This window comes from Athene noctua, chromosome 6 (genome assembly GCF_965140245.1).
Source record: "Athene noctua chromosome 6, bAthNoc1.hap1.1, whole genome shotgun sequence".
In the NCBI taxonomy this organism is placed as follows: Eukaryota; Metazoa; Chordata; class Aves; order Strigiformes; family Strigidae; genus Athene; species Athene noctua.
The window spans coordinates 49,909,988-49,935,039 of record NC_134042.1 but is presented as its reverse complement, the minus strand read 5'-3'; the positions used below and the strand labels follow the sequence as shown (position 1 = coordinate 49,935,039).

Below are 25,052 nucleotides of genomic sequence, written 5' to 3'. Positions count from 1 at the left end.
CCTCTGGCTGTTGCTGTTTGCCTCACCAAAGAAAATCCCCATTGTCCAGCACAGACAGAACCTGAGATTCATTAACTTGCCTAAAAATGAATTTACAAGAACAAAAGTTGCTGCAAGGTCAAAGCCTGGACATCAGGCCATGTTCTGACCCACAACACTGCTGTTACCAAGAGCAGGCTCCATCCTCTGGGAAAACTACTTTGGGATGTAACAAGTAACACCCTCCAAGAGAAGGTTCTTCTGCACCATTCCTCCTCCAAGCTAGGGGAAGAGCTCAGGAGAGGTAACAGAGCCTCTTACAGAGGTAGAAGGCTGTATGTCCATCACAGGACTAGAGGTAGGGTCTCCATATGACCAAGATGCCACTGTTGGTGTCCTGGGAGCATGGCATGTCTGGCCACCTCTGGCAATTTTAAGTCATGCACACGTCCTGGCAAGGCCCCACCGCCTAGTTCTTCACACAAGCATGCCTTGTGTTGAGACCATCAGCTCCCAAAAACAGCACAGGAGGGAGCGGGCTCATTCCAGCCCCATGGCAACTGCAGTGTTGGTGGTGGGGTGCTATGAATTCCCACCAAAGTTTTAGAGGCAGAGAAGCTGCCTCTCTGCTCAACAGCAAACATCAAAGCAGGCCTCTGCACGATGCTCAGGGAACATCTAGCTATGTTCAAGCTCTTCCCAAGGACTCCCGTGTGCCCGTGACACGAACAGCAGGACGTGAAACAGTGATGGTGGTGTGGCCAGCGTTAATTATATACATGAAGCAGCAAAACCCTCTCCCTGCTTCAGCTTATTGCTGTAAAAGGCTCAAGGCTGTAATGTGGTGAGGATGGGTTGATCACCCAGGCTGCATCCACACTAAGACAAACCTCTCAAGTTTTGGTCTATATTTTTCTAGCAAGATCTTCTCATTATTTTTCTTGCAAAATTCCTTAAACCCACCCGTGCACTGTGAAAATTCCCAGCGAACAGCTCATTTCCCACAGGTCAGACTCAGGTTTGTTGGCAAAGTGATAAGGATAAAGGTTTGGTACCTTAAAACGCAGGAAAAGCAACGCAGCAGCAACCAGCTGCCATCCACCTAACAAACAACCGCCAGGCCAACGCTCCACTTGACCTCCTGTCTCCTCCAGGATCAAGGAGCGCCAGAGGGCTTGAGTCCATCCAGAAGAAAATGAGCTCCCCAGGGAGTGCTGTGAAATGCTCTTACTTATGCAGAACAAATGAATACTAGGGGAAAGACGGTCAGAAAAGGTCAAGGAGCTTTAAACCACTTCCAAACAGGTCAGTAATAAGGAAAGGTTTGGGTCTGCCTAGGTTGGAACGGCACAACCTACTGCTGCATCTTTTTATTCAAAAAATCTGGGGGACATTCCAACAAATGATTAGGAAAGTCCCAACAGGAAAACCCTGTCTCCTTAGACTCCCTTTTTCTCCATGGCGCATCTTCCCCCACGCTGTCATCCGTGTGGTTCTGGCATTGCCCAACAGCCAGGAAGGTGCGCACTGCGGCTCCTAATGCTTTCTGCCTTAAAATTATACTCCATCTGCCTTCAATCCAATTACTGCCTTCCCACTCAGCCTGCCTCTGTGGTTACTCACCCTTCAGCTCTTCCATCCCGTTATTGCTTTAAGTCTTTAAATCTGATTACTTCGTTTGGAGTTAAAATTAAACCTGATTAACCACATAAACAATGATTTTTAGCAGTCCTAGTCCAAACACAGGAGAAAGCAGGTTGAAAGCCCCATGGGGCAATTCCTCTCTGCAGTGAGTGTATTGATCATCCTTTTGTCTTGTCCTATAGCCTTTAATAACCATCTGTGTGCTATAGTCTGGCACAGTCATAAACAGGTTTGACAGCTAGCCAACATCTTGACTTTGCTTTGACATTTAATTGCCTAGAAATGAAAATTGTATCGCATAATTCAGGTCTGACCCATACTCACTGAGACACTAAGGTAAAGGAATACACCCCATGGCTGCAGTCTGCCGGCATTCAGCGCTGGGGCTGGCGGGAGACCCCCAGCAACTCATCAGCACCACCACTGATGATCATGAAGTCCCACCACAGAGGACAGCTCAATGAAGCTGCCTTCCTACTGAACGTCATCCTGGAGCCCAAGCCCTGTTCTACCACAGGTGACCAGTGTGATGCTGGGCAAGTCCACTTCTCCCATCTCTTGCCAGTGTAGACCAGAAAGCTCTGGGGCAGTTGGGTGGGCAGGCACATGGTCTAAGGAGGCTTCTGTAAGGAACTGAAGGAAGGAATGCCTCAAACATTCATCAACACAGAATACCTCAAGGAAAAATTGTGGCCTTTCTGATTAGTCTAAGGAATGAATTATCTGCCTAGGGAAGCACAGGGTGTATTGAAGGCTCTGCTCTCTTGCAGCTGTATAACCAAACTCCTTAGATAAGCCTTGAAGGAAGGAGATGTAGACTGAGTAAAACAATACATTCGGGTTAAGGCCTATACTTTAATTTAAGACTATAGCCTTGAAGCCTAGATAATTGCCCAAGAAATAAAAACTGAGGAAAAGGTATAGGTGGTAGGGGGAGATCGCAACCACCAACTCAACTGGACAAAAGGTACCCCATTCCCCCCCAGTGCATGCACAGAAACCCTGCTCCACCTTTTTCCTGTCTCTCATGGAAATGAGTTCCTGGAATACCTGCCTGCCTCTGTCTAGTATGCTGATCAGCTGATAAGATGAATTTAATAGGCAACAAAATACTTTCTGTATGTGCACCCACCACCCAAGATTACCTGACCTGAGACAACACCGGATCCCTGGGTAGTAATCCAGATTTATTTGACTCTTTCTCTCCTTCCTTTTTCTTTTCTTTCTTATAGATTTGTAACAGACCATACTGCTTACTATCCTTTATCAAGTTTAAGTTGTTTCTACCACAAGTAAAATATTTTAACCAGTTGTTTGGTGTCATTTCACCTTAATCTAACCCAAGTGGATCACAGAACCTTTATGACTCTCTGGGCTCCCAGTCTGGGTCATGACAGCTTCATACAAAGGTAAAAACACAATTTGCAAACAAGAGCAGCATACAGGCTGCTATCAAAGAGGTCACAGAGCCGTAGCATCCTCACGGCTCTGTGTGTTGTGAGTCCTGTGCAGTATCACTGGCCATCTGAACCGAGCCGGCAATGCACCGTGGCTTTCAGAGATCCCAGCCCGGTGCCTTATCAGCAGCTTCTCATTTCACAGCCCTTTGCTTCCTTGGCTGCTGACCAGAACTGGGATTTTACAGAACATCGGCAAGCACTCGTGGATTTAGCTGAAGGGAGGTTTTCAAAGACACAGATGGGAGATGGCATCTCATTCCCTTTGACTACCAAGGCACAGGCCTTCCCTTCAACGGGAGGAAGCACATATATCCCCCTGGCACCTCCGCAAAGCGGGGCTGCATCGTGGCCTTGCAGACACCCCATCTGCTGGCATTTCTTAATGAATCCTCGATGCCGCAGTCTCCGAGGGTGGGTTGGCGTACCCAAAAGCTTGTCTGCCTTTCCCAACTGACTTAGCGTAACAAAAGGTATCTCCTCTCCCACTCAAATTTTACCTTGGGCGCATCGAAGTCCTACATAACTACAAGACTGTTGCTCTTCTGTGTATGTTCCTTCTGGATATTTGCTCTTAACCATCTGCCCCCGTGGAAAGCAGTCTGGCATGTGCTGAAGTGAAACAGCATCAGCACTGAAGGGGTTGGACCGTATGACCTTTAAATGTCCCTTTCAACCCAAAGCATTCTGTCAGTCTATGCCTACAGACCGCAGTTGGTCTTATTCCATCACTGTTCCAAATATAAATGCTCTCAGGCTTAGGTCATCTTTCCCAGTCTGATACTCCCTGATGGGATCCTGGCTAATACCTGTTGAAGGAGATGGTACTTGGGGTCATTAGCCCTTATTTTGGCCATAGCTCATATGCCAAAACTCCCAATCACAAAGCCTGCTCTGGGAGAAGGGTAAATTTAACCGTATTTCCACTGCTAAAATTTAAGCACCAAACTTCTTGCTGCATTCATGGAACTACAAAGCCTGCAACAGCCCGCTATAGGCTTGAAGACCATCACAACCCTCCTCTCCAACCTCCTCTTGTCTCCACGTGCGCCCAGCTCAATTTGTTCTTTCCCCCACAGTGGCTCCAGCCACTCTCCCTGCATGCTACAACCATGGTTTGCAACTGCCTCGATGCCTGCCTGCCCCACACTGTCACCATCCTCTCGCTGAGGCTGTGCTGGTGTGACTTTCCCCTACACCCAGGACAGCTCACAGCACCCTTTTAGAGTGTTTCTTGTGCCCCCACCGAGGTCTTTAATCAACTACACTGTGTGTGGGACTTGATCAAATAAATAACTGGGCATTATCATCTCTCTGGGCAAACAGAGCACTGCCTACCTAACCTCAGAGCACACAGCAAACCCCTCTCTCTCTGCTTTCTCTGACATATTTTTAAGAGAATGTGGGTTCTTTGTTCCTGTTTTTTTTTTTCTGAATGTTGCTCTAGGCTAGTGCTTTAAAGCTTGTATTTAACGATGAGTGTCTGATGAGCATAAAAGCAAAACATGAAATCTCCTGAGATGTTCTGTGTAACAAGGATGCCCAAAGCCATCAGCGAAACACACTTCAGGGACCTGAGCATTTCCAGCAGCTGTCCTAAGCTCTTCCTCCCATCTCTAGGAAACAACAGTGAGCTCCAGCTCTGCCACAAACCACCTCCGTGCAATGGCTGAACTGCAGGCTCCAAAGAGACGGGTCCTGTTGTTTAAGCATATTGAAGTGAGCTAGAGCAGACAACACCTTAACACACTCAGCAGCAAGGTGTGAGTGCTTTTGCCGTCACGCCTGAGCCCCTGCACCACAGGGCAGCTCGCCTGGGGAGATGCAGAGGGCACAACCAAAGAGCCCACCTGACCTGGGAGCCAACGCTGAGAGATCTCTGCTGGCAGACAGGATTTCACTAGCAACAGAACATCAGCAAATTATTCCTAATTTTATGCTTTCTGCTTTTAATAAGATTGCTGGTATCACACAGCAGGAGGAGGGGGAATGAAATCAAGATGCCTATGGATTGACTGGCCTTTCTGCTTCATTCCTTCCCTCTCCAACAGGATGGGAAACTGCTCTTTGGAGACCACCACTTTGGGTGTTTGCTTTCAGACCTGAGCCTCTTGCAGACCCCAGCCAGCCCAGGCAAGAGACGACAAGCTCTCGGCAGTACCGAGGCAATTTTCATGCCTGGGAAGTTGCAGGGGTTGTAGTTTTGTTTCTCTGTAGGTTGTGTCTCTTTAAAGAAGCAGAATCTAGAGGAACCTGCCCCAGGTTGAGCTTACTAGAGAAACTGTCTCCTTCAGTTATTGCTGCTGCTTCTGGGCGGAAGGCCGGACTTGAGCTCTCTGAGGTCCCTCCTAATCTGAAGTTTTCTAACCAAAGCTGTATTACTAAAAAAAGAGCTTTTGCCTGCCATGAACATCTCTGAGCAGAGATGCTCCCACCTGGTCACCCACTAGAGTTTCAGTGTGAGGGCAAAGCAGCTCCAGGCTCTTCAGCAGAGCAAAACCACTGCCAAATCCAGAATCACAGAACCATCTTGGTTGGAAAAGCCCTTGAAGCTCCTCCAGTCCAACCATGAACCTCCCCCTGACCGTTCCCAACTCCCCCAGATCCCTCAGCGCTGGCTCAGCCCGACTCTTCAACCCCTCCAGGGATGGGGACTCCACCACTGCCCTTGGGCTTCATGCAGCCCTACCTGTAGCATGCTCAGAGAGCAGCTCCTCCTTCCCCTTTGGGCAGAAGGGAGGCTCTGCAGGCATGCACGGAGCTCCTGCTCATTTAAATCAAAGACTCTTGCCCCTGTTGTGCACTGCAGAGGGCTCCTTCTGCTCACCGAGGAAAAAAACCAAGGGCAGGTACAACAGAGCTCAAAGGGCAGGTCCAAGGACCAGGTTTTCATAGCTTCTTTGAAGCACCACTTCAGAAATACTTCCCATCACCATGGATACTGGAGCACTGGGAGCACAACACTCACCACAGCAGCGGCAGAGATGCTCAGGTGGCTGTTGCCAGGAAAGCACTTAGTGCAGAGCAAGGAAGCTCAGATCCTCACCTCAAGTGAAGGAAAAACACAGTAAATCCAGCCTTTCTCTTCTGTTAACTCCCTCCCTCCAGGCACTGGAGTCTGAGCCCCTACATCCAGATCCAAGTTTTCCAAGTTGTAAGGGGCTGGATTTGGGATTACTCCCAAAATGTGCTAGCAATCAGATTGCTTTTGGTGCTGCAGATACCCCAAAAAAACCAGTCTGGATTACAGAGACTTCAAAACCTGGAGGAAACGGGATTTACAGAGAAGGACTGAGATGGAAAAGCATCTCAGTCCCAGCCTAAGAATAACCAAAAGTCCTACTTCAGACAGGGAGCAGACTGTGCATGTGCTAGATGCTCTATCCCCATTCTGGGTGTGTGCAGGGGGCATTTCACAGGCCCCTTCCTCTGGAGAAGGTCTCAGGAGAACAAGCTTGGCAGTACTGCGAACCCCAAGCTCCCTAGTAGCCATTGGCTCCCAGCAGTGAGGCCAGACTGGTCGGCATTTCTCCAGTAAGCCCACGTGGAAGCTTAGGGAAGTGGTTTAACACCAGGCCCTCCAGGAAGGAGCCTACGAAAGCCAGCAAGGTGCCCAGAGCAAAGACACAGGGCAATGCAGGAAAGTATGAATTCAGCATGTGCAAAGATTTAAAATCTTTGAGAATTTCAACATCCAGCTCTCCTAATGCAATTCAGGAATGAGCTTTTTGGTAGCCCCACTCCCTTGAGCTCAGAAGATGCGTTTGAAGTGGCCTCTTGAGAGCCCACACTAAGATTTTTTCAAGGGAAATAAAGCACAGAGAGAGGCACCGAGTGACAAAAGCACTTGACGGCAGCATGAGACCAAGAAGGGTGTAGGTAGGGGAGGATGAGTGTCGTTATCAGGAAGGCTAACCAAGTGAACTGGATGGATTATGAGAAGATTGTAGACCCATTAATAAAAAAAAGGAGGAAGAATAAATCAATAATTCTGGAAGAGCTGAGATAATGAGTACCTTTAAAAAAATTATTTTTTAATAAGAAAGGACGTACAGCTAATTAGGAAGTAATGAAGAACTTGTCAGTGTATCTACAGAGAGAGAGGAGACGAGGGGGCTCCGCACCCAGAACTGAGGATATCCAAATCACTGGAGCTGAGCAATACATCTTAGTGTCATGAGGAAAGCAGTTAATGGACTCACTGAATCATTCATGATTATTTATGAAGAAGTGAAGAATCCAGGAAGTACCAAGGGATGGGAGGGGGGGAATAATTCACATTTACATCAGTAATAGGGGTTTTTTTAGAGGAAAGAAAGAAGCTCTCCCAAGACCTTAAAGAAAAAAAACAGCCTAAGGAGGAAGAGCCACAAATACAGCAAATAGCCACATATACAACAAATACCTCTAAAAGTCTCTGGAGAATAGTATCCTATTTCCATGCAGGGAGGATACACCTAGATGTTGGACTCTCGCATCCCCTTGCAGCAAAGGCATCACCTGCAAGGCTCAGGCTCACTCTGCAGGCAGCCCAAACCTCACCAACCTGACCCTGGAAGGCCTCGAGAAATGTGGCTGCCTCAAGGAGTTCGGATGTGTGGTTGGGATCCAAGCACAGCCAGGTGGATGGAAAGCCAAGTCAGAGGGTCACCACGGGGCACAGCAGTCAAAAGCAACAAAAATTCATATCATGGGAAAGAGGAATATCCCTGACCGGCAAATGAAGGTTTGCCAGCACCAAGAGTAGGAATCAAACCAGCTTTAAGATATCTTCCTGGCCATAAACATGCACAAGAAATAGATGTGAGCTCCAGACAGGAGGAACATTGGAAGACTCACATAGCAATCACCTCCAACCAGTGTGAAATGAAAAAGGATGCTTGTGAAATAGCAAAATGAGAAAAAAAAACCTGAGGTGCGCAAGAGATTGTCTGTGGCTTCACAGCAGGGATTCAGCTCCCCTGTGTAAAGGCAAGTACCTCTTGGCTGGGCTGAGGAAGGGCAATGACCACCAGAGAAACTGGGACAGAGCCCAGCAGAGGCAGAACGGAGGAGTCAGAGAAGCTGTGGAGGGCAGGAGATAGAGTGACAGCAAGAGAGGGAGGGGAAGTCTCTTGCAGGACTAGCAAACACGTTGCATCTCAGTTCAAACTCCTGCACAAGACCCTGGTTATGTGTCCACCATGCACAGGGTTTCCTCCAGCTGATGATGACACCTTTAAAAATCCAGATCTAATACTGGCTTCTGTGCTGGCTCTGCCCCATCGGGAGAGGGAATAGAAGCCAGTTCTTTATCTCGATTAGTGGCTGGCACCACCTTGCAGAACTCGCCGCTCCTGCGTTCTCCTACTAAAACATGAACAGGTCTAATATGGGATGAGAAATCATTTAAACCCTTATAAACAAACATGGGAATGAGGTATCCAACATGCTGAGAAGCCTAAAAACTGGACAAGAAGCAGCAGAGAAGGGAAAAAATGGTGCTGAGGAGTGGGGCCGTAGCACAAGAGCTGCCTCTCCACCACCCACTGGTGGGAAAGGAGCTTCCAGGAGACCAGGGAAGTCATGTGGGGGGTGCAGAAGGGTCTGAGAAGATCAAGCAGCTTGTGGCAGCAAAAGAACAGTGCAGGGGTGACACAGAAGTGATGGTGGTCTCTCCTGGGGATGTGACAGCCAAAGGGAGGGTACCCCACAGTAAATCAGCAGAGAAGACACGGGATGCACAGCCACTCCTCATAATTAACAACCATTGTAATAAATGAAGCCCATCACCTCGGTCTCGGACTTGCTGCTGTTGGTAGCCACAGTAATGAGACAACCCAGGAGGAACAGGTGGTTTTTAACTTGAGAGCTACCAAGTTAAAGGAAAATACTGGAGAAACTCTCCTAATTTAAATATGTGAGCAGGGAAGGGGGGAAATGAGACACAGGTTTAGCTCACAGAAGGCACATCAAACAGTAATCTTAAATTGTAAACTGCCTTGTAAAGAGTTGCGTGAGGGATTAGCAGGCGGTATCTCCAATCTCAGACAAGGCTGTGCAGTATTTATCTTTACACACAAAAGCCTTTTTATACCACAAAAGTACAAACACAGTTGGAAGTGGAACCACAGAAAAACTTTTTTTTCTTTTTAAAATAAAGAGTCTCTGGAGACCTTGTGTAATCTGTATTCGACAGGCAGTTGGAGACCCCTCTTGTTTTGCAAAGTCAGCAAAAGCCCCACTCTTTCCACTTAGGTAAAGGTTTAACTTTTAAGTCTCTGGTTTAACTTAGGGGAGAAGTCTCTTGTAACATGCCTGCTGAGGGTTTGAAACTCTTGGGAAGATAGGTACATTAGTAATATTTATAAGCTCAGCCTCAAACCCAGCACTAAACTGGCCAGCTCGCAGCAGGGGTCCACAGCATTTTGGGACCTCTGTTATTTCAGTCTCCAGCTCTGCCATGACGCCAACAAATGTAAGAGAATGGGAGAAGAGCTCTGGGGTGTGGAGAGCAAACTCACCGTGATGTACTGGCAGGGGCTGGGAGCAGCCTGTTAAAACATTTCTTTGTTCTCCCTGCTGCTGGGCTACGTGGATGAGGAGCAGCAGAAGTGGATCTCAGATGAGTTTTGCTCCTGCTGCTACTTAATTCTGGTCTGGGTGCAGCAAGGACCTCACCAGTAAGCAAAGAGAAAAGGGGCAGCAGCCCGTACATGTAGCAGAGGGGCTTCACGTTGCCTGCCAACGTTCAGAGGTGCTCTGACAGGTTTTGGTTTCATTAGGTAGGTTAATGTGGTGCAGAAGAGAAGGGTGAAGGGACTCACAGGGTTTCACAGTCCATGCGCAGAGAGCAAACCCGGGTTTGTTCCAGCCTGGCTGTACCACCCGGCTGCGGGCAGAAAGCTGTGCGGGGCAGCCTTCACCTCTAACACCACTGGCTTCAAAGCACCAGCCCTGTGAAAAAAAGCAGCTGCTTCTCACCACAGCTTGGAAGGAATAAAGGACAAAGGCTCCGAGCACAAATGTCACAGAAAATCTCGGGTTCTAACGTAACTAAAATGTGAAGTTTGGGCTTTTTTTAGAGGGACGATGCAAGGCAAGGGGGGTAAGTCACAGAAGCATCAGGGTCTGTTCCTTTGGGTTGCAGCTCTGATCCTTGAAGATTTTGACTTAAATATGTTCCTATTTAAATTTACAACCAATTCTTAGAACAGAAGGGAAAACCAGCTCATTAAGCAGAGCTTGCCCAGGCCTGTCCTTCCTTTTCCTTCTCTCAAGCACAGGGAGGGGGCTCACAAGGCTCCCAGCAAAGCAGGGACCAAACGCACTCACTGCAAATGCAGCAGTACCAGGAGCAACCCATCTCTCCTGGGCATGGTAAGGCCACCGGCAACCAGCCACCCTTGGATGTGCTGGAGGGAGCACGTGGATGGCTGTGCAGAGCTGGGGCCAAAACTCAGTGGAAAAGACCCTTCTCCCCCATCCACTCTTCCTCTGTCTGCCACATTCGCATCCTGTCATCTCCATATCCCTCGTCTAGGGCTGGGGATGTTACTGGTATTTAATTACAGACTGTATTATCTGCCACTCTGAACACATACATTAAAAATAATCATTTGCATTTCAACTTTGTCTCAGAATAAATACTGATGCATTACTACAGAGCTGTGCAGTCGTTGAGGTTACCTGCTTTTAAAATATTCTCAGTAACGAAGAGCTAGATTAATGTATTTATGCACACGCAAAACTGTGAATGCAGTAAACTGTTACACAAACTGTTATATAAATTACCTAACAATTGCATATAAATTTTCAGAGTCAAATTCCACCAACTTCACATTGAAGGAGTAAATTACTTCAAGTTACCACGGTTGTTCCTGACGGCAGGGTCCACTCTGCACAAATGAAGGGAGGTAGAATCTGGCCTTAAATTACACACTCAACACACATTTGTGATATTACTTGTATTCAGAGATCTCTCAGCTCCTTCAAACTGTAACTGCAAATCAACTTGGAGACACCAAACCAAGTAAACCGTCTATTTAAACAAAATGACTGCAATGTAATAAATATTGATTTTTGTAAACAATTTGCTGAGGTTAAAAGCTTTTCACAGAGATGGTCATTAGGCACATAACTCTGCTCCAGATCCCTGGTAAGCACATTTATTAATGGGTCATACATTATAACGGAGTCTCAGGCAGCCTAAAGCAGCACAGCTCCCCTGAACTTGAAACTGCAGCTCATGCTCTCGCCAGGTGATGACATTGGTCCTGTAAACTTCACTAAATATAATTTAAATTGTATGTATTTTGGGGCATGTACAAGTAAAGTGCCTGTTTTCTTGGGTTCAGGGACCCTGCTGTGATGTAAACTCTTCTGGAATGGCTTAACACCTGGCAACTGCATAAATACAAAGTCTACTTGTATGTTTGTGTTTTAAACAGTAAAATGAGTGTAATTTATAACATATAAGGTGATGAAAACCACATTCACGAGAAGGGAACTGTTCCATGACCTACCCAAAGACAAGTCTGGATAAATCACTCTGCCTGGTACCCTTTGGACAGGCTTGGTGGTATTTGCTGGAAACCCACGTGCCAGCTGAGGAAAAACTCCAGCATCCTACCCTGCCAGTCCCAGCCTCCTGATTAAATATGACCTCAACTCATGTATTTTTTGGCTAGCATCTTTTCTCTCATTTCACAAAATAATTGCACTCTGCAGTGGGGAATCACCACCAATTCAATGCTAAAACCCCAAGAAGCCCTTGTGGGAGACTGGGGGTGATGAAGCCCTCAGGGGTGTGCTGGGGGTGGGACCACTGTGGGCGGCTTAGAGCATACACCGAGTGCTGGCCAGGTGCCATATGCTGGAGTTGGGCAACCATAAAAACCCTCTGGTTTTGCAAGAGTACGGAGGTCAATTACTGGGTTTCTGTCAACTCTGATCACACGCCCAGAAGGGAGATGGGACAAATCACTGCAGCCAGGGGCACTCGGCAGCACGATCTGCACAAGGCCTTAGATATATCTTAAGACTATCAAGTTCTACACATTGCCACTCCACACCCATGTGGCATCAAACTGCTCAGCTCTCACAGAATGATTTGGATTGGAAGGGACCTTTAAAGACCATCTAGTCCAATACCCCTGCAACGAGCAGGGACATCTTCAACTAGCCCAGGTTGCTCAAAGCCCTGTTCAACCTGACCTTGAATGTCTCCAGGGATGGGGCATCTACCACCGCTCTGGGCAACCTGCTCCAGTGTTTCACCAGCCTCATCATTTCTTCCTTATAGCTGGTCTGAACTGACTCTCTCTTAGTTTAATACCATTACCCCTTGTCCTATTGTTACAGGCCCTTCTAAAATGTCTGTCCCTCCCTCGCAGATCTCTCTGGGGCCACAGGCTGGTTTTGTAAAACCCAAGATTCTTGAACCTGACCGGACTGATGACAACTGTCACAATTTACAGCTTTATTTAAGCCAGATTTGTGGCATATGGCAGGAAGGGCTTTTATCCTACCAGACACAGCCTGCTGCAATCGTGACAAATTATTACCCCAACTTTCCTTTTGATGCATCACAAGATGAACCGAGAAGCCAAACGCCGAGTGCACGTGCTCCTGCAGAAAGATCTGTGCTAATTGTCACAAATGACCTTGCGCAGTGTCAGCCTCCTGACATCACCTCTGCTGAGTTGCAAACGATCCCAGAAAATGAAACAGCCCCACATAGAAGCGTCCCGCTTCTCTCACTCAGCAGAAGAAACATCATGTAATTGCAGGAGGTATTCCCCCTGGTCACACAACAGCTCATGTTTGAAGCGGGCTGTGTATTCCCCTCATTTCTAGAGAAGTTACAGGGTAAGGATCATGCTCAGGAAGGAAGATACTTAAGTCAATGAATCTACACTGATCTACTCCAGCTGAGAAATAGGGCAGGAGCCTGGGGTAAAGACCACCTGCTTATAAATCTGATCTCACTATTTCATTGCCCACGCTTTCCAAGATTCTGAGCACAGCCAGACTTTGCTTCCCAACAGTGCCCACTCTCAGGTGAAGATTGACCAGGCAGCTACCAACACCTAGACAGCCACAAAACCCTGGAAATCAAACCTGTGAGGCATGAGCTAAAATCCAGCTAAGGCATTACACAAACAGCTCCACCAGCTTTGGCATTTTTCCGCCATGATAACCTACTCATGCAAGTCTCAGGATACCACCGAGAAGACAAGGCTTGCTTGTTCCTCCTCCTGCTGCACTGCACTGCGCTCTTGCTCGCTATGCACCAAGAGCTGCACTATAACTGAAGAAAATATCTTTTGCCTGAGCAGAAATAGGGTTGTTTCAAAACAAAATCCACCTGTACTGGTTCTCACAGCATCCTGGAGCCACCTGACTAGCTCGAATCATAAAATGGCTCTAGTTCAGTCACAAAGAAGGCTCAAATGAGGTTTTGGTCTCATCAGGTAGAGCTCCTTACACTCCCTCCATCGCTAGGGAAAAGAGGAGTATTTCTCCTGAGAGCAGTTAGGAAAAGGGGCAGATTTAGCCTGACTAAATAAAGAGCACTCCACTGCCCCTGGATCCTCCCCAGCTGCTGAAGCTCTGCAGCTGCAAGGTGAGGAAGGAGAACGCAGCTGAGAGCATGGGGTGGGATCCTACCTCCTTCCCCTTCCCTCCTCTCACCTTTCTCCCCTGCAACAAATGCACTCCTCCAGGCTTCACACAACAACGAGCCGTCCCAGCAGCAGAGCAGCGCCACGGCCCTCCTCTGGCACCTACCTACTGCTCCCAGCTCACCAAGGGCTCCCACGTCAGGCCAGTCGGCCACATCTGGCACATCTGCCAGAAGCACATACCCATGGCACAGCAACATGAGCCAGAAACCCAGGGCCACAGGCAGCCAGGCAGCCTGTGGCTTGGCAAGGTTGTGGAGACGTGGGCAAGTCACCTCCTAGCCAGAAACAGAGGAAGGCTCCTCCTCAGAGCTGCTTGCAGCAGGCCCTTCGCCATCTGACAACCTGGCGCCGCCGCAGGAAATCAATAGAGAGCCTAACCATTGCCTGAGTCACAGCTGGATTGACTGATCGCCTTCTGGTTCGTAGCCCCAGAAGCACAGCACGATGCACATAGTCAATACGATCAAATAACCTTCCTGCCCCTCGATCTGGGCTGTCATCTGTCATTAGCAGAGGGGAAGGTGCAGCGCCCAGCTCCCCTCAATCCTGCCAAGCAGCGAGAGGGCAACATTTAAAATGACACAAAACCACAACTCTTTATGGGTAGGGGATTTTTTTTTTTTTTTTTTTAAGCCAACAACAAGTTTTAACTGCTGTGCTCCGGGGGAGGTGAGAAATAATCTTATAGGTGAGAAATTGTGTCTACGCACTCGTTTTGATTCACCGAGCTGTGGGCTGATGGTGGCACAGACCTAAGCAAACGCCCTTTCAGGTCCTTATTTCTAGGGAATTCAACGTCATGATGGAAGAAGTGTTGCTGCGGGATGGATACAGGACAAACTTGGCCATGTCTGAGCTGTGATTCTGAGTGGGTTTTATGCAACAGTGTGACTTGAACCACTGCTGCTGCTCCTCCTAGAAAAGACCCTCACAAAGAGCTGGCTGTAGGTTAAAAATGGCATAAGAGAGAGGTAGTTGGCTGAACTACAAAGGAGCACCAATAAAATATACGTTGTGATGCTCAGAGGCATTTTGACTGCTTCCTCAGACAGCAAGACTAAGACTTCACTGGCTTTGCCATGAAAGTCGAAGCTTGTTTTACACTTCTGTCTTGTACCCTGCCAAAGAAAGAGCGCTGTGTTCCCAGGAAACAGTGGCATCTGTCACTGAGCCAAGGGACAACACCGGCTCTCACCCAGCACACAGTTAATCCGATGCTGTTTGCACATCAAGGGCTCTCACCAGTTTACCATTTCAGACTCCCCAACTCAAGAAAGCATTTAAGTCATGGCCTTAAATCTCTGTGACTCCAATTTAAGACTGAGCATGTATGGAAGTGCTTTCCCAGAGCGGGAAGCTGACGCTCTCATTATGGCCTTGATGGGATTTCACCCAGCCCTGCCAGCTATGATGCCCTCAGCGTTGTTGGGAGTTCTCAGTACGTTTCCATGTGTAGCAGAAGGTGCTTCATTATGAAGTTGCGTAATGCCATGATCGGGTTGCTGGGCTGGAGGAAGGGAGATGTGCTAAACACACATTTCTAAGAGGCAGCTTTGGATGAACTAGGGCAGTCCGAGGCAGGGGAAAGGACAGACAGGGAGGCTATGCGATTATTTGCCCAGGAGTACAAGGCAAATCGTCAGCGGGGAGAGGGCTGACTTCCAGGCACAGCCGTGAGCCCCATCCTCAGGGAAACACTGCCACAGTTCCCTTCCTTGCTGCAGTAAAACCAGCCAGAGCCATGCTTGCCAGCATCGTCCCACTCTTCCCCTGCTTCGGGCTGAATCACCGGGTGCTTTGGGTAACAGAGCCCACCCCTGCCAGGAACGGGTGCAAGGGAACAGTGGCTCTGACCCCAAAGCAGTATGTCTGTGTCTTTGATATCAATAAATCCATTTCAAAGCTTGACACAACCCCGCCTTCTCCCAGTTTTACATACTCCAACAGAGAGACCACAGTATCAAATCATAGGAACAAGTTTGCAAAGGGCTGCTTTCCTAACAATGCCCTGGAGTCGAAAACAGACCTCCAAGCCTTCCTCTACAGACAGAAAGGTCCTTCCCAAGCAGAAAGCCCACGGGCACAGCGAAGCCCCCGGCTAGCAAAGGGCCAGAGACCCTGGGCAGTCAGTGCACCCAGTGCGGGGCCAGGAGCAGCCGTTCCTTCCACTGCCTATGGCTGATGCTTGCAAAGGTCAAGAGCTGAAGAGCAGGGAGGAAGAAAGTGGTGATCTTAAAAGAATTAGTGAATTAATGCATCGAATCAAGGGGCATGGGTTATCTGGGAGGACAGAGGCATTTTATCAGAGAAGACCCCAGGAGCTGCAGGTGGGAAGCAGCTGCAGTTCTGCAGCACAGGCTTAAACAAGTGATGCTACAGATGCATTATGCACCCTTCAGCTGAAAGCACAACCATAAGCCAGCATTAATTCACACACACACATGTAACAATCCTGCTGCAGGGCACCATGAGAAGGGAAGGGAACTGACGGCGCAAATCCAGAAGGGCCAGCCAGGGGAAAGGCAAAAACATGGAACTAAATGCAAGGGTCCGACCCCCACCAAAAATAACAATAATAATAATAAAAAAAAGGGATCACTGGTTGAAAGATGTGCCATGGGTCCAGGGTTGATGCAAATAATTTCCCTGGTATTTGCCCAGATGTTTAGGTATAACAGCTCCTCTCCAAGCTGGAAGCAGCAGCCCCAGCATGGGCACCTGTGCTGGGATCGTTGCATGAGGCATTTGACGTCACAACCACCATCTTCCACTCAAATGGCTCATGCTGCTGCCTCTGCTTGAGTGGAGCTGGGCTCCTTTACACCAGCTGCTGATCGGACCTCCTGCTGTCGCGTCGTGGCAACCGTGGCTCCAAACCACAGCCCTTCAGGCAACACACACACATGCCTTAGTAACATCCAGTTCCCATCCTTCTTTTAAACCCATCAACTAATAAAAGTTAGTAAAGGGGAAGGGGTAATTAACAGTGACGGGAAATCCCTCAGCTGTTAGATCCCTTACAGAGCGCTTTCTGCTGACTGTGACAGAACTGAGTGTGCACCCGTGGATTGCTGTAATGCTGGACATTTAATGGCTAATCAAATGCAAAAAATTTAACCCATAACCTAGTCCACGCTGCATCTACTGTGTCATCGTTTGGTATCACCCCTCACAGTCAAGGATCTCTCTGCTTTTGCCTGTTGCTGGCTCAAGAAAATTTCAAAATGAACTTGGTCTTATTCTTTCTAGCTAGAAAATCTGCTCTTATCAGAAAAGCTGAGCTTCCACTGAGCTTTTCCAGCCAGCTCCAGGTCAGGCTGTCCCCTAAAGCTGCACCCAATTCCGAAGGCAAAATGCAAGTTGGTGCAGACCGCCAACACAATGTTCCTTTGAATAGGAAAGCGGAATCCTTCGATGTGCTGTTCTAAGCTCTGGTCTCTTTTGCATCATAAACGAACATATCTCCTTTCTGCACTCATCAGCGAGGTGCTACTGGTAGGGGTGAGAGCTGGACCCAGTTTCTGTATAGGTATGTCTCCTTAAAAAAGAAAGCTATTAAAGTTTCCATGGCTACCCGGTAGGACCCTCATCCAGGAAGCCATCTGTCAACGGCAGCCCCAGAGCACCAGTTAACTAAATCATCCTACTTGCAGAGTCTTTCCATCTACAGCTTGGATGGTCCATGAGAATTTGAGAAACTTTTATCCTGAGAGCTTTGTACCATGGCTTTACTCTTCACAGTAACTGGGCTTCTGCCGCACCAGCCTTCGCTGGTCTTCTAGGACACTACCTGAGTGAGATCTATACCAAGAAGCAATCTTCGGCTTATGTGCTTGCTCTAAATAGATATTTATCCAATTCACCCCAGTAGGACTATCTGGATGAACAGGGAATGAGCTGGGTTATTTATGAGCTAATTTAACAGGTAAAATGCTTACCACAGCCACACAGAACACCTTGCTCCAAGAACAAACAAAGCAGGGAACAAGGCTGTCAAAAGAGCAGTTTTGAGAGTTGGGGAGTTGTAACGATTCAACTGCTGTGGGTTTTTAAAAAATTATTCTTTGATACAGCTGGGAAAAGCACATGCAATTCAAAAGCACTCTGCTTTAAATGAATATGTATGTGGATTATGCAAGTTAATCAAGGGATGCAGAAAATTCCTTCAAACTTCAGGAAAGAAAATGAAAACACCTCCAAATGGTACGTGTTGGACCTCTAGAAAGCATCATGCAAGACACCTTAACAGGATTTTGTGGTCATATGTGAACAGGTTCTGGCAAGTGACACCAAGCAAAGCTTCCCCCCTAAAAACATAAACTTCTGGGTGCTGGTTTATTTAGAAGAGTGGGAATAAGCAACACAGAGCAGCCCCATAAGCCTCCTGAGAACATGTTCCCCACAAAGAACCACCCTGCACCACTATCAGCAGTCTGAGTGCACCATGTGAAACCTGGTAAACAAACAGCAATGACTTTTTCTCAGTCATGTCATTTACTTAACATCAGGAGCAGTGTTTGCTCTGCTTGTTAATTCTCCTGGGTTTCACGCTAGCGAGGTGGTGACTCCTATGGTCTTATGGTGACATTGATACCTGCAGAAATTTCCACAAAAGAGAGGCAAGAATTAATCCATGGGCTGTTTTTTTTATCCACCTCAGCCATGGTGCTCCTGACCTGCACCAGAGTAAACGCAACAAGAAATATTAAACCGGTGGGATCCTTCATTCATAAAGTGGCCAAGAGAAGAAAAACATCAGATAAAAGGGTATGAGGAGAATAGAAAAGGTTTGATATTCACAGAGCACAGGAACTTTCTGGAGGAAGAGAGATCCCACCAGGCACCAGCCTGCAGGTTGAGATACTTAAAAGCCTTTGGAAGAGCCTGAGCACAGATGGTGTAACACAGCATTGCCCCGTCAGGCCGGGATATTTTTGGTCTTCTCACTGGAACTGATGAAGCTGCAGAGATTTACGCCCACTTCGAGGCAGCCTGGGGCCCGTTTCCATTTGCAAATAACCAAGAGGACATCTCCTGGCATCAAGTGCCACGCTTGAAATCTTACTGCACCGCATTACCTTGAATTAATATGATATTTGTGGTTGCTCTTTACCCTGTTAACTGTGATAAGTGCAGAGGAAAGAGCCACCTGACAGAAAACTGTTTTCTGAATAAATTAAAACAAGGCAACAGCATCACCTCCAGATCCTGGGCAGACACAAGTTGCTGTAAATCCACGAACCTCAGTGACATTTCTTTGCTTTTTTTCCGATTTCAAAGCATCTCAGCCTGTTTACTGCTCACAGAATTTGGCCACAGAAAAATGGAGCAATCGGGAAGGCTGTTTGGCATTGCTAGAGAAGGACGGGAGGGACCCTGCTGCTGCGGATGGCAAGCGATGGAGCAAGGGCATGGGATTCGGGAAGGCCATCAAACCAAGGCTTGGGAAAGAGCTCTGCTTGCAACAGGAAAAGATTAAGGATTCTCCCTGCTTCTGTTTTAGCAGCAAATATTTTACTTCGCAAATGCAAACAGATCTTCATCATACAGCAACTCCCTGGATACTTCCCACAAGCACTGGGAGCTGCAGGAATTCCCATGGACCCAAGAGCACTATGTTCATGATGCCTCAAGAAAGTGACTCCCCGCAGAAGTTTCTCTGGCAATTAACACAGAGGCTCAGCCAAGAAAGCTAATGAATAATGCTGTCTGCTCATCTCTGTCTTGGCTCTGATGCCTGCTGTCCCCTGGGCAGAAACTAAGAGGCACTGGTAGCGTTTTCCATCCCTAGCTCGCCCCAGATGTGCAAACCAACTGGAACAAAGTCATGCTCAGAGTACACAGGATTTTTGATTCTTAAAAGAAGAGCTCCCCCCATATCCCTCATCACATCTGTGCTAGTGACAGTCTGGATGAGCTGAGGTGTAGATAATACCTCTGCTAATTAGCTTCTGACTGCTAACGAGCATTATAGTGGATTCAACAGAGTGTGTAACGTCAGTTCACAGGGTTGGTCTCTACTGCAACCTGCAGAGATGCTGCAGGGTTTCGCAATCCGAGGACAGCTTGTGTCTTCAGCCTGGGCAATCCCATCCTGGGCAGTTAAATCCCACATAAAAGTATAACTGAGAGCACTATTTACCTTCTGCTGAAGTCAAGATCTGCTTCTGCTTCACTACAAGAGGAACTGGACTGGCTGCCTAATCTCCCCTTTCAGTGTCAAGGCAAAGCAGCCAGTGGTCCCACTCCAGAGTCTTGGTTTAAGGCAAAAGGAATGTGCAAGAGACACTAGTAGAGAGAAAAGAGGTAGAGGCCCACGAGCCCCTGTAAAGAAAACCTACAATCCCAACCCAAAGCAGAGGGAAGCTTCTTGCTCCACTGCCCAAAGAGAGAGCAGAAGCTTGCATCACCGTTCACCGTAGGACCACCCACCCCTTCAGCCTCTTCCTGCCCACCATAAATCCAGGTTGGTGCTCACTGCAGTCACGACACTGATCTCAAAGACAGAAGCAGCCTCTGGCAGGCATGACCCACCCCAGGGAGGGTATCCCACCACAGGGCAAGAAGTACCAGGATAACCAGATATAACAGCGCTGGGCAACAACCTGACACCCTGCGAGAGGCAGGCAGGAATAACAACTCTACATCACTGTCTCTCCATTGCCTGACCCAGAAAGCTTCCAAACCTGCTTAAAAGCTGCTACCAGAAACCATGAACTTCTGGGAAATCTTTCCAACATGCATCAGCAAGGGTAAAATGTTTTTAAGACAAAGTTTGATCAACTGACAGATGGGATTTCAGGGCTGTCAGATAGCTGGGGACTGGACTGCATGACCCCGGAGGTCCCTTCCAGTCCATCTGTACACGTATGTTTGCATCTATCTATCTATAAAAAAACATTAGCAAGCTGCTGAGCCTGCACTCACCACACACTTCCCAGCAAAAGCAAGAGGGCCTTGAATGCGCAAAGAATATATGATTCAGCTCCATCTTGTGTTTCTGCTTTTGACATGCCAAGCAGCACCCCAGCTTGTCAGGATCAGATCCAGACAGCTGCAATATATGTGCAAAACTGGGACAATTCAGGTTAAAAATCCATTTCTCGCTATCTCTCTCTGAAAATTTATTCTTCTCCCAACAGCTGTCCTGAATGGAAGACAGGAACAGAGAGGATTTCCCGCGATCTGTGTCCGGCTTGGAAATCCTAGCTCCCTGAATTATGTTTGATTGTGCCTGGGCACAGATTATTTTGAAACGATCATCTGCAAGAACCACACAATCAGCGCTCTGTCAGAGGAAAGCAAAAATTGGGGCAGTTCCTGAAGAGGTCTGTAAAAAGCCCTTTGGTTTCCTTCCCAAAGCGAAGCACGCTGCACTTCCCAGTGATGGCCTAGGGCCCGGCAATCACGTACTGACGCGTGAATGCTGCTTTCAAGAACAACAGCTCATCAAGGCACTCTGGGGTCAGTGCAGACTGCAGCAAAAATCACAGGCTGCTCAGGTCAGAAATTAAGAGCACAGATGGATCCCGAAGAATATTTGGCACTGAGCAGTGCTGTAATCATGGAGAAGTCAAAAGCTGATGACTCTGCCCTTTCCTACGAGCTGTAGGTACTCATCACAGCCACTCAACGCTGCGAAAATATCAGGCAAAAAGGGACAGTCACCCTTTCAGCAAGTCTGTCTTGCTGCCAGAAGCTTGTCCCCTCAAAAAATGACACCCAGACACTTTTGCATGAGGTTCACCGCTCAAACCCGCAGGTGGCTTCCTGATGCCCAGTCCCAACCAGGATAAAGCTTGAAATGTCAACAGTCTCTCCCCTCCTCAGGGAGCAATCTGAGCTCTGGCCATGAAATCCGTCCTTCAGTTATACCCTGCTGCCACATTTGACTCACTCTTTCCCCTCCCCTAACAAGCAAACATCAGGGAATAGCAAGAAACCCCTTCAGAAACACAGGCTCACTCAAGGCAGGTGTGACTTTGATTTCTGATTTCCAAAAATCTGAGAGAAATTGTACAAAATGCATTAATTTCAAATGGCATTACAATTCCATGTCTGACGATTACATCAGTGAAATACTGCACTACTAAAGCTCTCACCTGGAAAAAGGTGTTTTGAAAGAAAAGTTAAGCATTCAAGGAAGAATAAACCGTTCTAACCAAGAACACAAGGACCGAACCTGAAGTATCTGTGTACTTGCATATGAAGTTGTCCAGATCCTCACACGTGTATCTCAGTAAGTGCCTCGCTGCACCTGAATCAAAGCAGGGAGGTGAAGCCAAAACCTGCCAAAAGGGCCTGGTGCCCATCAGATTTCTCTTGTTTTGCAGAACAACACTGATAGGCAGACCCTGATGCTCCACATCAGCACAGACCAAACAGGTTCATCCCCCAGCGAGAGCAGGGCCAGGAGGCCCAGGCTCTGGCCCAGCGAGCACTGACAGGGTTTCATAACAGGCAAGAGGAGGAAGATGCTCACAGGATGCGACGGCAAAGAGGAGCCCCCGTGCTCCTGCGAGTAGGTTGGGAGCAGTGACTGTACCCCGTGTGTAAAGACAAGGGCACGGGGCACCAAAACTGCTCTGGCACGTGGGCTTCATCTTTGCAAGAGCGCAGGAAAGCTGGGGATGAGGTGTTCCTGCTCCCAGTAAAAGGAGGTCAGGACAATTCCAGCAGCAACAGGCATCACTGTACCCTTTCTTCCTGGACTGCAACATGACGTGGTTACGCTCTGCTCCCAGCCCTCTCAGGGAGTGTCAGGACAAACGACAGCCTGTCCCTTCACGCACCCACTGACCCAACACAGGGCTACATGTCACCAAACCACGGCATTCCTGGAAAGCCATCTGGCTGTGCCCCTTTCGACAGGGGGGGATCACACCCCTCCCCATTTCTCCAACTCCTTCACAGGTCTTGCCCCACCTGCTCCTGCCCACACAGCTTTGCTGGAGCAGAGGACAATTATTTTAGTGTTCATCCGAAGAGTGATGCCCATTCCCTCATGCCCTGTCCGCCCGCGTCCCAGTCACTTCTGCCCCAGTTCCTTCGGCGCGAGTGTCACTGGGACAAGGGGGGAGGGAGGCAGCGGGGTGGATGGAGTTGAGCTGAAGGTAATGACGGCTGCGTCCCCGCCGCGGGCGCTGGGACCCTCTCCTCCAGCGAGGCCGCGTGTGGGAGTCAGTACGCTCAAGAGGAGCTGATCAGTATTCAGCGAAAGGCTCCGCTACCGCCTGCCATCCCTCCTCCTCCTCCCAATGACTCGGTGTGCGGGAGGAGGCAGCAGCTCTTCCTCAGCAGCACCCCACGGCACCCTGCTCCCACGTCCCCGTCCTCCCCCCCGCGGCAGATTTCACGCCTCCCTCCTCGCTTTTCCAGCTCCACAGCGCAGGTGTCCCCGATCCACCCCCAGGCCATCACCCCCAGGCGCTGCCGGCTCCTTCGGCAGAGCCTCGGCTCACGGAGGCCAGCCGGCACGATTTGGGGACCCACCATCTGCCCGATGCCAGCCTCCCCATGCCGGGGGGGGGCAACTCTTCTCCCAGACAAGGGTGCAAAACACAGCCCCGGCGCTGGTGGGGGGTGGGTGACGATGCTCCCACCCTGCCAACCTGGGGAAGGTGGACCATGGGGGGCGAGACGTGCCGGACAGGCGGCCCTCCGCAGCCATCTCCCGACGGCGGGGCTCGCCCGGGGTCACCCCGGGGGCCTGGGCTCACCTTGTGGAGCTTCCACATGGCACCCAGGGCCTTGACTTCGTGGCTGGAGTGCTTGCCCTCCTCCAGGCACTGGTAGCAGACGGGGCTCTTGCACTGCACGCAGTACATGCTGTGGTTCTCCAGCTCGTGGTCGGTGCAGGTGGAGATTTTGCGGGGGCTGAGGCGGCGGCTGACGCGACCCTGGGCCGGCGGGACCAGGCGATGCTTGGCCAGCGGTCCCCGGGGCGGGTGGCATCGCAGGCGGCAGGGATCGCAGTAGAACACGTCGCACTGCTCGCACATGACGGCCGCCTCTTTGGGGGCCTTCTCGCAGAGCTGGCAGCGCAGAGCCGCCGCCCTGCCTTGCTGATAGCGATCGATGACGCCCTCCAGCAAGCGGTTGCGGGGGAAACCCCGCAACCCGCGCTCATCCAGCACCAGGCTGCGGTGGCACTGCGGGCAGGTGAGGCAGGCGTTGCGCGGCGGCGGCGGCGGGGCCAAGGCGGCGGGGGGCGGCGGGGCGGCCGGCGGGAAGACGCGGACGCCGTTGGGGGATTTCTGGCAGGGGGTGGTGGGAGCGCTGGCGAAGCCGCCGTAAGAACCGTAGCCGCTGTCCGCCTCGCTGTATAGGCTCATCTTATCCAGGTCCAGGTAGTCATAGTCGGAGACGGCCGAGCCCGAGGCGCGGCGGCTCTGCGGCGACTCCGACTCCGGCGTCTGCACCAGAATGTTGCGGGCGCACGCCTGGCAGAGGTTGTGCGAGCAGGGCAGGATGATGGGCTCCCGGTAAAAGGAGCCGCACACCGGGCATTTCAGCTCCTCTTCCATCTCTTCCATAAGGGAGGGAAGGCAGCGGCGCGGCACCGACGGCGGCCGCGGCAGAGCCAGAGGAGGCACCCGCACCCCGCCGCGCCTCGGCGCCGACTGCCGCCCGCCCGCCGCGCGCTCCGCCCCGCCCCGCCCCGCGCCACGCCATTGGCCCACGGCCGGCGGGGAGGCGGGCTGCGTGTTGCGATTGGCTGTGCAGCCTGCCTGTCTGTCTATCCGTCCCCCCCTCCGCTTTTCCCGCCCGCCGGCGGCGCTGCGGGGGTCGCTCCTCAGGGCTGGGGAGCGGAGGTGCGGGGTTGGGGACTGGCATGCGGGGCTTGTCCCCGGGGCTCCCCCCGCCTCGGCTCCCCCCTGTGCTCAGGGGGAGCGTTCCCAACCGCTATGGCTCCTTGCTTTCCCTGCGGGCAGCCCGCGGTGCCCGCAGCAGCCTGCCCCAGCCCCAAGGGTACCCCCAAGATGGCGGCCTCTCCCTGGCCCCTCGCTCTGCGCTGTCGCCTGGCCCACAGCTTGGCCGGTGAGGGGCTTCAGAGGCCTCGCTGCCTGCAGGAGGAGGGCCAGCGGTGTCCCACTGCGTGCTGCTGGCTTGTCAAGGCTGTGGGTTGGGTCACGGGTGGCAAGAGTTGGGTTCCATCCCTCAGAGGGGCTGCTCAGCCTGAAGGGAAGGTGGCTTAGGCCCCTTGCAGAAGAATCCAGCGAGTTCAATGGCCGTAGGTTGGTTTGCAGCTTCTCCCCTCGTTTGGTTTTTAAGGGAACCTGGCAGGGGAGGCTCTGCTCTGTGG

General features: G+C 50.0%; 1 protein-coding gene across 21 annotated transcripts in view; it reads right to left on the bottom strand.

The window, feature by feature from the left end:
* TRIM9 (tripartite motif containing 9) overlaps positions 1-24,353 on the bottom strand; it is a 77,776-nt gene extending 53,423 nt beyond the window's left edge. For all 21 annotated transcript variants that reach the window (XR_012633828.1, XM_074908970.1, XM_074908975.1 and 18 more), the window contains exon 1: positions 23,467-24,353. Coding sequence is in view for 20 of the 21 variants with exons in the window: in XM_074908970.1 (XP_074765071.1) it covers positions 23,467-24,282 (816 nt within the window). In the remaining variant the exon portion in view is untranslated. The remainder of the gene's footprint in view (positions 1-23,466) is intronic.
* Positions 24,354-25,052: the final 699 nt, after the last annotated feature.